This window comes from Sycon ciliatum, chromosome 11 (assembly GCF_964019385.1).
Source record: "Sycon ciliatum chromosome 11, ocSycCili1.1, whole genome shotgun sequence".
Lineage (NCBI taxonomy): Eukaryota > Metazoa > Porifera > Calcarea > Leucosolenida > Sycettidae > Sycon > Sycon ciliatum.
The window spans coordinates 17,782,544-17,795,087 of NC_088653.1; the positions used below are offsets into that span (position 1 = coordinate 17,782,544).

A 12,544-nucleotide genomic window follows, 5' to 3' on the forward strand; every position below is an offset into this window, starting at 1 on the left:
CTAGCGCGAGATCCAGTGTGAGGAGAAAACAATTTTTCTAAAACATTGCACGCAAACGTGTCATACAATACTAGTAGGTGCAAAAAAATACCACAGTTCACGTGACACTCGGCTGGAGGCCAAGTTTTCAGCATCCGCAGGAACGACAAAACCCTCTAGGATCAAAGCGCGATTCAGCTCCTATGCCGTGGAAGGTGAGTAGATCAGACCCACCACACAGTTGTGAAAGACCGATAATCCCTTTCACTGCATCCATACGTGCAAATTATTCGTGGAAATTCATCATAGATTTACCCTACTTCGGATTATATTCGGCTGCGAAGTGCTATACTGTATTTCTTCTCAGCAGCCGTCAACATGGCCACCAGGCTGCTGCGACAAACAATCATAGAGTGAGACAAATTGTACTTCATTTCAGCGGTCACACCTCTGTCCTAGTTTAGTTGCAGGCCGCGTCCCATAACAAGATCAAACCCATCTAAGCTCATTCTTTTCATGCACGCCTGCTGTTGAAGAGAAGACGATTGGGAGGCTCCACGTCTGGAGCTAGTAGTACGTCTGCGACAAGCATTCTCGACATCGATGTCATCAGCGGTACTGTGGGATTTTCCTGATGTCGGGCTGGAGCCTGTTCCACAGTGATACACATTGGAATGAGGCAGAATGTGTGCCAGCGGATGTCTTAGTGACTGGAAATTTAAGTGCTCGATTTCCTTGACTACGTGTAGCACGGCCGGCATTGAGAGAACTGAACATATCGGTAAGCAATGTGCTGCATTTACCCTGAAGGCAGCGCCAAGTGTAGCCAAGGAGCTTGTGGCAGTACATGACTTCTAGCGAGTGCAAGCGCAATTGGCAATACAACAGCGCAGATGGGATGCAAATGGAGCGTTATAAACACAGCGGACTGCGCGCTTGAGTAGACGCTCTAGGCGCTCGAGCTGATGTGAGGTGAGGCCCGCAGAGAAACAGTTACTAGCATACAGGAAGTCAGGAAGGATCAGGGACTTTATGTGCGTGATGCGGCACGGGAGGGGCATGCAGCGCCTGTTTCTAGACAGGACAGCTATTTTACAGGCAGCTCGCTTGGCGATCTGGTTGACCATGATGGTCCACTTGAGATCTTGGTCCATGTGGACACCAAGATACTTTGCGGATTCTACTTGTGCCAGTTGAACTCCACAGCACATAACGCTGACACGAGGATTCACAGAACGATGGGCAGGGATGAACAAAATCTGGGTTTTACTCTCGTTTAGTACCAGGTTCCTGCTGGCAAGCCATCTGGCCAGGTGTGTAACTGCAGAAGACATACTACGTTCCAGCAGATGTTTGTCCCTGCTACCAAGAGTAGATAAACATCTACTCTTGCTGCTACTAATATAGAGCATGATGTCATCTGCAAATTGAACTGTCCGCACACCATACGGTTGCACTTCAGTCGCCACACCACGGACATAGAGGACAAACAGCAGAGGACCAAGTGCGGAACCCTGGGGCACACCACTGCTGGGCTGGAATACCTTGCTGTGCCGGTTCCCAATGACAACTCTTTGCTGCCGGGGAATATGCTATGCAGAAGACGTTGCTTCAGTAACGTACCTGACGCTATCCCGTACCTGTCCCGTGCCGTACCGTACCATCAAAGACAGCTAGCCACAAACAGCTGCCACAATATTCAAATAGGGCTTTCAAATGCCAGACCATAATGTATTGTATTTTTTGTATTTTATTATATTTAAGGATTGTGAATGTGAAGCAACTTGGAAGAATTAGTATGTATGCGAAGTGTATCGGGGAAATGCATGGAGGGCGATAGTGCGGGTTCGAATCCCAAGTTATATCTTGAGAAAAAATCCGAGAAATGCAGAATAATAAAGATCCATATGCTTTGTTTGCCTAGGTCATAAAGGTAGTATTATTATTAGTAGTATTTTATTATTTTAACATCGAACAACTCAACAGTGTTGACACACAAATTCAAAGAGCGCCGATGAGGCAAAAAGGAAAAAGGAAAGTTAAGAGATGAGGCTATAGGCAATGTGAAGACCGAGTAAAGGTAAAGATAATGAAGAACATACATGGAGTGTGACTTGCACCAAGGAAAAAGAAGTCAATAAGGATATGGAACGGTCACTCAAGTGGTAGACGGTGTCGTATTACCGGTATACCCTCGAATGCCAAGAGAAAAGTTTGATGTAGCCAATCAATGGAAAAACCACACTTCCCTCAGTTCTAATAACATGCATGATGATAAATAATACTTCAAAGTAATAATAATAATAATAATAATAATGAGCTAGCTAGGCAAAAGAGCATAGCGTAGGGCCCTGATCTTCCAAGCTCTCTCGTTTTAAATCAATGAGCCAGGTACCCTTATAAAAGAAATATCGCACCTTCGCCAATACGGCCATGTCATGTGTTTCGTGTTCTTATGCAAGCATGGTGACATTCATAGGTCCACTGTAATATCAATGCACTAGTATCTGTACATTTGGTCTATGTCCACATAACACAGGTGAATGTTTGCCAAGCGAGTTATCTTCGTTCTTGGCAATGAAGGCATCCAGAAAATAGATTCAGTGAGAAACGAAAGAAGAATGGGAAGGTGCTAGGTGGACAGATGTAAAACGAGAGTGTTTGTGGGTGATGTGTGTGGCAGTGGGGGAAGAGGGAAGTAGAGGATTTCTGGACAGATGGACCCGGTGTGATGTGCTATTACAGTGTGCAGTCATGTATGTGTGTGGGTGTCGGTGGGGGGATTTCCCGTCAGATCGCCTCTGTGTGATTCGCATTATCGTATGCAGTCATGTATGTATGTATCTGTGGTGTGTGTGTGTGTGGGGGGGGGGGGGGTGGGGGGAGGAGAAGTTTCAGTCAGACCGTCTCTGTGTGATTGACAATTGCTGGGATGCGTGACAGGCGACAGGCAGATGACCTTAAACCTGCACAACACACTTTGAAAATCATTCCAGAAATGAATCCCTCGGACAGGTTCTTCGGCTCCATCTTCTAAAGGTAATGGACGATGACAATTAGCGTTGTGTGGCTCACACTAAAGGCTAAGGCTAGGGGTGTGCTAGGGATTGGCTACTCAGGATAGCGATCTACTCAGGATGGTCTTCTACATCTGCTGTTCATACAATGGGTTATCTGAGATTGGTGTGCAGCACTGTCACTGCAGAATCCTGCTAGATACAACAGCACTTGATGCTTCACCGCCAGGACTGCAGACAAGCTCACTGCCGGAATGGCTACTCAGGATGGCTGCTGCTGTTTGTACAATGGGTTGTCAATGAGTGGTGTACAGCACTGTCGCTGCAGAATCCTGCTAGATACAATCCCTTGTCGAAGCGGTACCCAACTTGCTATACTCGTCTTGTTCATATACCGAATCTGAGAAATTTGTACTACTCGTTGTGACTTTGGACAACTTATTGTAGCCACCATTCGCTTGCTCGAAGCTGCCAGCCACATCTAAATGGCTGTATTGCTGGTTGGCTGCACGATGTTGGTTGCTGACTTCACTGCTGCTTTCGCCGCTGCTTCTCACGTAAGGTGGCAGTTTTCCTTTGTCACTGCCAAGTCCTTGCTGTTGGTAGAGGAGATTCACAGCCATGGAGTCTTGTTCTACGTCTCTTGATGGTGTGATACCCAGCTTTTCATGCTCATCTTGTTCGAATATCAGATCTGATAGCTTGGTGTTGTGAAGGGAACTACTCGTCTTGACGTTTGAGGACTTATTGTAGTCTCCCTTCGCTTCCTCACAGCGCCCAGCCGCATCTAAATGGCTGTATTGCTTGTTGGCTGCAAGATGTTGGTTGTTGACTTCACTGCTGCTTTTGCCACTGGTTTTCAAGTCAGTCGGCAGCTCGCCTGGTGCTTGAAACTGTGGCATGGTATCTTGCATTGACACAGAACTTCTGGGCTGGGCTTGGTATATCTGGTTGTAGTGTGTTGGTGCAGTTGTTACTTCAAAGGCGCCGGACTCTCTCTCGAAGACGTCGCAGTATCGCTCGCTACATGATGGCCCACAGCTGTCCGAGGTCGTGCCACAGCTCGATATGGCACCTTGCCTTCGCATCTGGGCAGTAGAGTGGTTTGTTGATGCTTGCCCAACTGCTGTTTTGCTGCGTGGTTGGTCATACTGCGCTGTGTTGCATTCGACAGTCGCCGAGCCATGCTTGTTCAAGTCACTATTTGAGTGGGCATCAGTGCTTTTGCCTTGTGGCTTTGCACTCGTCTTTTGGCCCGCCTCATGCTTCGTTGGCTTAGCGAGCTGCCTCATGACTCTTATAACGCTCAGGATTGTGCTAGGCATTGAGAAAAGTCGCACCTCCTTCCCTCTGCTACTACTAGTGGTGGTGTTTGCTGCACTGGTGTCCAGCAATCTGGGACTGCTGTGCGCTTCTTTCTGGTCGCCGGGAAAACTGCCCGACATTGCCAGGCTCTGGCGGACGGCGCTTGGATTCAGGCTGGCATTGCCCTGGTGGTTACCCTGCGACATGCCGTACAAGCTGTACTCCGAACCGGAGCCGAGTAGCGCGTGTTCACTCACCTCGCTGTCGTCACGGCTGCCTGGAGCCGGCTTCTCCTGATTGACCGACATGGCGTTGTTCGTCTTGGCATACATGTCATAATCACAGTCCGCCGTTGCTTTGCCACCCGCACCGCCACCAGCCAGTATCTCAGTGCTGCTCTTCGACACCAGAACGTTCCAGCTGTGCGTTCTCACGGCATCGACGACACTGTCCAGACGCGCCGCGGCTGCCGCGGGCACTTGAGCACTGCCGTGGCTGTCGTCTTCGTCGTCGTCGTGTGACGCCCGTTCAAACCGACAGCCGTAGTCCATAGCTTCATAGATGTCATCCCTGCACATGCTGTGGTACGTGGCTGTGTAGGGCGATGCGGCTGCGTATGGCGAATCACTGTAGGTACCAACGGCATTGCCAGCCAATAGAGCCACACCAGCTGTTTCCTCATACGCCTCGATGCTGGCCTCGAGCGACCGTGTTGCGCCACTGTCCCGGGTTGCTATGCTACTGCCAACGTTTGCTAGGTTACTGCCAACGGTTCCCGTGCTATTTCTTGCCGTTGATGCGCCGCTGCTGGCGTTGGTACTGCCGGTGGCCGCGTATATATCATAATGCTGTGCCTGCTGCCAAGTCGAGTAGCCTGACTCCATGCCGATATGCTGATTGACGTTACTCGTGGCAACGGCAGTTTTGCCACTATAGCCACTGCTGGCGCTGGCGGTGCTACCAACAGTGGACACGTTGCTGAGGATCGATGACCTGCTGATTGTGGGGCTAAGCGACGGGGAGTTGCCCTGCATCAGCAACAGTGAGGTTTCTGCATGTTAACAACGGGAGAATGTAACAAAACACAAACCAACACGGTCAAACAACTATTAGTGCCCATTGCACATTGCCAAATATGGAAGGTATGAGTAATGCATGTGAGTACGCTGGGATCAGCAATGCACTGTTCAACACCCCAGGCGACCATGCCCAGGTGGCTGTGTGGGGTGTTATGTGAGTACGCTGGGATCAGCAATGCACTGTTCAACACACCAGACGACCATGCCCAGGTGGCTGTGTGGGGTGTTATGTGAGTACGCTGGGATCAGCAATGCACTGTTCAACACCCCAGACGACCATGCCCAGGTGGCTGTGTGGGGTGTTTATGTGAGTACGCTGGGATCAGCAATGCACTGTTCAACACCCCAGACGACCATGCCCAGGTGGCTGTGTGGGGTGTTATGTGAGTACGCTGGGATCAGCAATGCACTGTTCAACACACCAGACGACAATGCCCAGGTGGCTGTGTGGGGTGTTATGTGAGTACGCTGGGATCAGCAATGCACTGTTCAACACACCAGACGACCATGCCCAGGTGGCTGTGTGGGGTGTTTGCGGTACAAATTCTGTCATTGCACAACGGGCTTACAATGTAGGAGCCGTCCGTAATTATCGATAATTTTCACAAAGAGAAAAAGTTTCGTTTATGGGTGGGTAGGTTGAGGAGAGTTTCGTTTTGAAAAATATCGATAGCTGAAACGTCAATCAATTCTAGCTGTGTAATCAATAATTATATTTCCGTTGAAGGGAGTGGGTGGGTGGGTGGGGAGGGTCATAACTAAACTTTATCGTTCCTTGAAAATTATCGATATTGCTAGACTTCCTCCCCCCCCCCCCTTATTGGGTGTTGAGTGTACCAGCTCAATCATGCAATGTGCTATAATTGGGTCTATGAAAAGCAGCTATATTTGACCAGGACATACAAGAAAGAAAAAAATCACTGTAATTTGGTATCCCCATCAACGTAATCAAGTGGTTTGCTTCACTGTCCGAAGAGTGCTCAATACCCGTGTAGGGCCAGAGCCTTGTACACAAGAGAGAGAGAGAGAGATTGGAAGGTTTGTCACAACTCTGAGTTTCACGTGTTACTACCCGCCTACTACTGTGACTTGCCTGATAATCGTAGTAATACGTGAAACTCAGAGTTGTGACAAACCTTCCAATCTCTCTCTTGTGTACATCCTCATCAATGTTAAGGCTAGGACAACCGTTTTAAGAATCCAGTAGTCAAAGATGCCTTTAGAGCATGTGATGTGCGGGAGATACACTGCAAAACTCGGAATGCATGCACACACGCTCACATACGTGCAAACAATCGTGTGCACGCACACACGTGCACATGCACACACACACACACACGCACATGCACACGCGCACTTACGCTTACACACACACACACACACACACACGCACACACACTTACACCCCCCCCTCCCAACACGCATACACATGCACACGCGCACTTACGCTTACACACACACACACACATGCGCACTTACACCCCTCCCACACACACACACACACTTACTAGACACACGCCCCCTCTCAGCAAAACTATGCTGATTGCCGACATCTCTCCTCGCCGTATAAGTGGTATGGTACCCGTCTTGAAAACTGGCGCAGGACAGATGAGTGTGCGTTGGTGAGGTGATTGACATCAATGGTCTACTAGAACTAGTGTGGTTGTACAAGTTATATTCTTGGCCTGCCAGACGCAACCAAACACACAGACGCATACACAAAAGCGTGGAGAATTGTATTGAAAATGACAACGTGTCCTATTCATTAATAGTTATTAATTTTATAAGAAGAAAAGAGGACCAAAGAGCTACAAGTTATGCTCTGATATCCACTAACAACACCTATTTACCTGATGAAGGCAATTTGCCGAAATGTCGTAATATTGCGAAATGAGTTGAATTATTGCAGTGTTAATGGAAGAGAGCGTGTGTGCTCTTCTCTTTAAAACTGTTTATGAAACTGCAGGAAGCCTCCCCACTTTTACTTATTGCTTCCTCCGCGCCATTAAAGTTGTCGCTTCGCACATTGCAATGTTTATGTGACTTGGCTCGTCTTAGTCAGACTGTCGGTAATAACTGTTGTCTGTGTTTGAACATTGGTGCGACCCTTTCTGTGCAATGTCTACTTGTTTCTGAAGCCCTAGCGGTCTCAGACTTTGTCGTAGCTCTCTTCCGCACCAAATAAATTCATCGCGCTCCGCACTATTCTGCCCCAGGCCGTGGATCGTTTTTTTCTGGAGTTCGTGCCGTCCCACATCGCTCACGTGAGCATTCATCAAGATTGCAAGCTCGGGTATAAGAATGCTGGTATCTCTCCTGAATTTGCTTGCTGAAGTTGACGATGGCAAGAAGGAAGTGTTCTCGGATTCCGAAACTGCGCTGCTTGTCTACATGTTACTGTGATGATAGCAGGTCTGAAAACAACAACAAAATCAACGAAGAGCTTGCCAAGGAAAGAAGGTGCGGAACTGCTTACCCTATCGCGCGGGAAAGTCGCTACAGTGTACTTGAAAATGCTAGCTTGACTTCATTGCCTGCCACCTGGAGGCATGGATCGCTTGAAAACGAAGTTTTTTATCTGAATTTGTACGCGTGTTTTGTTCAGCGTATTGTTGAGTGCTGAAGGGTCTACCTCAAGCTCTGATGAAGACGGTGACCTTAGCTGCAAGTGCAGCGAAGCGGGAGGCCACACACTAAAGCTTGGTCCGTCGACAATGCTCCGCCTCAATTTCTAGCTAATTTCTTTGCCCTTCGAGTGGACAAAATAAATTTGAAAAATCGCTCCGGGAAGCGACAATTTTAATGATGCGGAGTAAGCATCACCTATTGCCCTATTAATGAAAGGGACCCTAATGAGGTATCCGTAGGAACGCCACCACCCTTCATCGCGAACAGTGAATTTTTTTATTTTTTTTAACGAGGCATCAGGGGTTACCGATTTTGAATACCGTAAAATCATGTATAAAAGCCGCGGCTTACAAGACCTTTGGGGGACATTTTGCAGTCTTCTATTATAAGACAGGCTTCTATACAAGACAGGTATTTCTGTGTGTGTGCAAACATTAAAACCAGGCTTACGAGGGGACAGTGTATCTCGAAAAATCTGGCTTGTATTCAAAAACAGGCTTCTATATATGAGATAGGCTTTTGTACAAGACACTACTGTATGATCACATACAGATATTATTTCACTAATTTATCGGTGTACTTTTATTTTCGGTACTTTCGGTGCATCTGTTTCATCCCTAAATTTTCAATACACCGAACAAACACTAACACAAATAATCCAATAGGGGACTGCTTCTCTGTACCGAAAATTTCTGTTCACCTAATCAGGCGTTTTGCCCTCATACCGAGAATATTGAGCACCGAAAAATTCTGAAATTAGAGTACTTCAACCATTTACCATAATGTAGCATATTAATGCCGGGCTAAGACCTGTAGAAGCCGATGTCAGGGCTAGGCTGTTATTCCAGGGGCTAGGCTGCAATTCCAGGGGCTAGGCTGCTATTCCAGGGGCTAGGCTGCTGTTCCAGGAGCTAGGCTGCTATTCCAGGGGCATAGCAGCCGGTCCGGGCGGTCCGCCTCTGGCCGAACCACTTTTTTGCCTGACCACGGCCAAAGGTGCCCAGAATGCAGGATTTTGCACCCTAATTTCAATTTTTCCCGGGTCACAGCCCCCGGGACCAACCTCCGGCCGGACCACCCCAAAAGGTGTTGCTACGCGCTTGTTTTCACATCAGGCTTCTATTCGAATCGGGTAGTTCTAAGCATGTCAGCACTAAAAATCAGGCGTATATGTGCTTACAGTGTATTATGAAAATCAGGCGTGTTTTCCAAATAGGTTTCTCCCATGGATGTGAGCCAAGCGTTTTGACAAAACACTACTGAGTATATGGAACCGGTTCAGATTGCAGTGTCTGTTCTTATGGCCGTGTCGGAAAATGTCCATGCAGAGCAATGAGAGAGCATGGTGGCAAAGATTGAACTACAGTACGGTTGAGCGCCGAAGCACGTAGTGCCGAAGAACGGACAGGCAAGAATTTCGCCAAGCGCAGCATAGCTCCCCCCCCCCCCACCACCACCACTGCCACGATTCAGGTTGTGCGTGCTTCCCCTAGCTGCATCTCATGTTTGGCATTTAAGTGGTCTTTGTAAAAAAAAAGCGAGGTATGCAAGGTGGCTCTACCTGGGCGTATCCTGCTAGTTTATAAGATTGATCCAGGCTACGAGGCTGACCCCCCCCCCCCCCTACTAGTTCTTAATCACCCGTCAACATTGTTCCCTGACTCCAAAATGTCTTGTGAAGAACCAAGCAGAAGGCCTACCTTCACTATCCTGTGAATCGCACTTATCCAACGGTGGCAGCACAGTTATCTGTGTGCTCAGGCGCTTTCGGTTGCTAATAACATTGTAGCAGGAGTACTCAGTGTCAGATCCCACACCGCTCTTATTGTCGACATTCTGAGAAGCGACCAGGTCTGAGTCCACGGACGCAGTCGGGTGCTGGATTCCGCTTTGCATCACTTCATAGGCGGATGAGGAGCCGACTACGAGTTCTTTGTTCAGATGCAGAGACTTTGACCGCAGCGGCAAGCGGGTATAATCGTTGCTGATGCGTGGTTGGCTGCTACACTCGTACGGATTCAGTGCTGCATCCGCCGAGTTTCGTCTCGCCGCAGTCGACGTGTTTCCTGTAGAGCAGCAAACCGCTTGCTGATGGAACGATGCCGTGCATAGCATCTCCGACTCGACCAACTCAGTGCTGGAGAATCTGGAGCTCACCTCGTCCTTCTGGCGACTCTCGGACATTCCGCTGCTGCACGATGGCGTTTCCCGCAAAGGCGTCTTCCTGGACAAGCCGAAGCGCTGAAATAGACCCGCGGAACGGGAATATGCTTGACGCATCGTCGGTGTTGTGCTCGTGCAGCTGTTCGTGTTATGCATCGTGGTGCTGCTCGGTACACTCTCAGGATCTGCATGAAAAGAACAGCACGTACAACTGTTATCATCATGGTGTCATCATAGTGTGTCATCATGATGTCATCATTGTGTCACCATGATGCCATCATAGTGTCATGATGTCATCATGATGTCATCATAGTGTCCTGATTTCATCGTGATGTCATCATCTCAGTTGTGGCGCAAGAGACGGCCATTTACCAGTACGTAGCCTGCGCTAAACTGCTAATGCGTTCAGACGATTTTGCATTCCCATACACGTATACACACACACATACACACACACACATACACACACACATACACACACACATACACACACACACACACACACACACACACACACACACACATGCACATATGTGCACATGCAAGCACAAACGCCCACGCGGATGCCAGTACACATACCAGAGGAACACTTCCAAAGGTAGAGTATTCCTTGTGGCAATTGGACAGCGACATTGCAACAAACCCAACACCTTCGGAAATGTTATGCACAAAGTGATCAAAGATTTTATGTGGTATAGATGCTGGCCTAACGGTTTTTTGAAACCAGAGGTCTTGACTTTTGAAATGAACTTTATTAATAGTGAAAATGAGACAAAGGGTGGTAACCATCCACGGTTGTAACTATAAACTTCATTATAAAAATGAGAAGAAAAAGAGAGGAGAGGAAGAAGAGAATGAGAGGTGACTGTTTTTCCTTACCCATAAGTGCAAAGGAGAGGGAGGTGCTCCGCTTTCTGTGTGACGACGCCACCAGCATGTATGTTGCCATAGCGATCACGACGCTACCGGCAACCACTGTGCTGGCGATCCACACAAGGCTGTTCTTGGCCATGGCGGAGGGGGTGGGGACTGCCTCTTCGTCCGCGCTACTGCCAACGTCCACCGACACACTGCCGACCGACTCTATGCTGCTTGTGTTCCCGTGTGGTTCACGGGCGTACAATGCGATGCACTCGTAGTCGCCGCCGTCGATTTCGGCAACCCACTCGAGGTCAAGGGTGATTGTCCAGTTGTACAGCACCGATGCAGCCGTGGGCGGTGTTTGCATTGTCGATGTTGGTATGGTGCCGTGACCTTGATGTCGGTCGTCGTGCCGGTGGCTCCAAGTGAGGGAGATGAGAGCTGGAAAGCTCTTCACAGAGCAAGCAAGGGTGAGGTTTGAACCGTACGTGACTGTTGACTTGGCCGGCGAGAGGTGAAATACTGGAGGTACTGGGAAGGGACAAAAATTGAATACACACACACACACACGCACACGCACGCACACACACACACACACACACACACACACACACACACACACACACACACACACACACGTGAAAACACATTCCACAGGTCCAAGAAGAAAGTAGAGAATCAAGGTATATGTTCGTTGTGGTTGGTTGGTTGGTAATTATATATTTTGCTTCTCCAGAATGAACAGGCATTACTGCCTTCTTGCCTTGGCCTGTGAATTGTCCAAGGTATCACAACAATGTGCAGAAGTTTCTGAGAAGTGTACATTGTGAATAGGTTTCGTGGGATTTTTTTACAAGCAAACACAGCCCTAATAATAATCAGGGGAAGAGGACAACTGAAGTGACACTGGACAACGAAACAAAGGGGAGTAGGAGTGATGTGCCGATGTGGTTGGCGAGGCTCATCCGACCGGAGGTCTCGAAATCATAACCTACGACCATCGCCCCCTATCAACCTGCTTGACTTACCATTGACTACAATTGGCTGGGTTGTGTTGAACAAGAGTGGAGCACTCAGCTGCCGTGCTGGTGTACGATAGCTAACCATGCAGATATATCTGTCACGTTCACTGGTGGTCACATTGCGCAATGTCAGTGATGCTGATCGCTGCGTCATCTGCCCAGCTGTAGAGACGACGACGGGAGCGGTTACTGCTGGTATCTGGCTGCGTACATCAGCAGAGTTTGTGGAGTCTAGTCGCCGTCCAGTATCCCGTTCAATCCAGTAGAGATCCTCAACAGCTGGAATACTACTAACACTGCAGTGCATGGTGACATCTTTACCTTCATCCACATAACTGACTGGTGTCTCAAATACTGGTAGAGCTGTGGTGGGAAGAGAGAGAGAGAAGAGAGAGAGAGAGAGAGAGAGAGAGAGAGAGAGAGAGAGAGACAGAGGGAGAGAGAGAGAGAGAGAGAGAGAGAGAGAGAGAGAGAGAGAGAGAGAGAGGGA

General features: G+C 48.5%; 1 protein-coding gene across 1 annotated transcript; it reads right to left on the reverse strand.

Annotated features, from left to right (window-relative positions):
* Positions 1–434: 434 nt before the first annotated feature.
* On the reverse strand, positions 435–11,399 carry LOC135827150 (uncharacterized). The gene is made up of 4 exons (XM_065339676.1): positions 11,051–11,399; positions 9,709–10,356; positions 3,361–5,352; positions 435–628 (listed from the first exon to the last, which is right to left on the reverse strand). The coding sequence occupies exons 1-4, from the start codon at positions 11,397–11,399 to the stop codon at positions 435–437; spliced, it is 3,183 nt and encodes a 1,060-aa protein (XP_065195748.1).
* Positions 11,400–12,544: the final 1,145 nt, after the last annotated feature.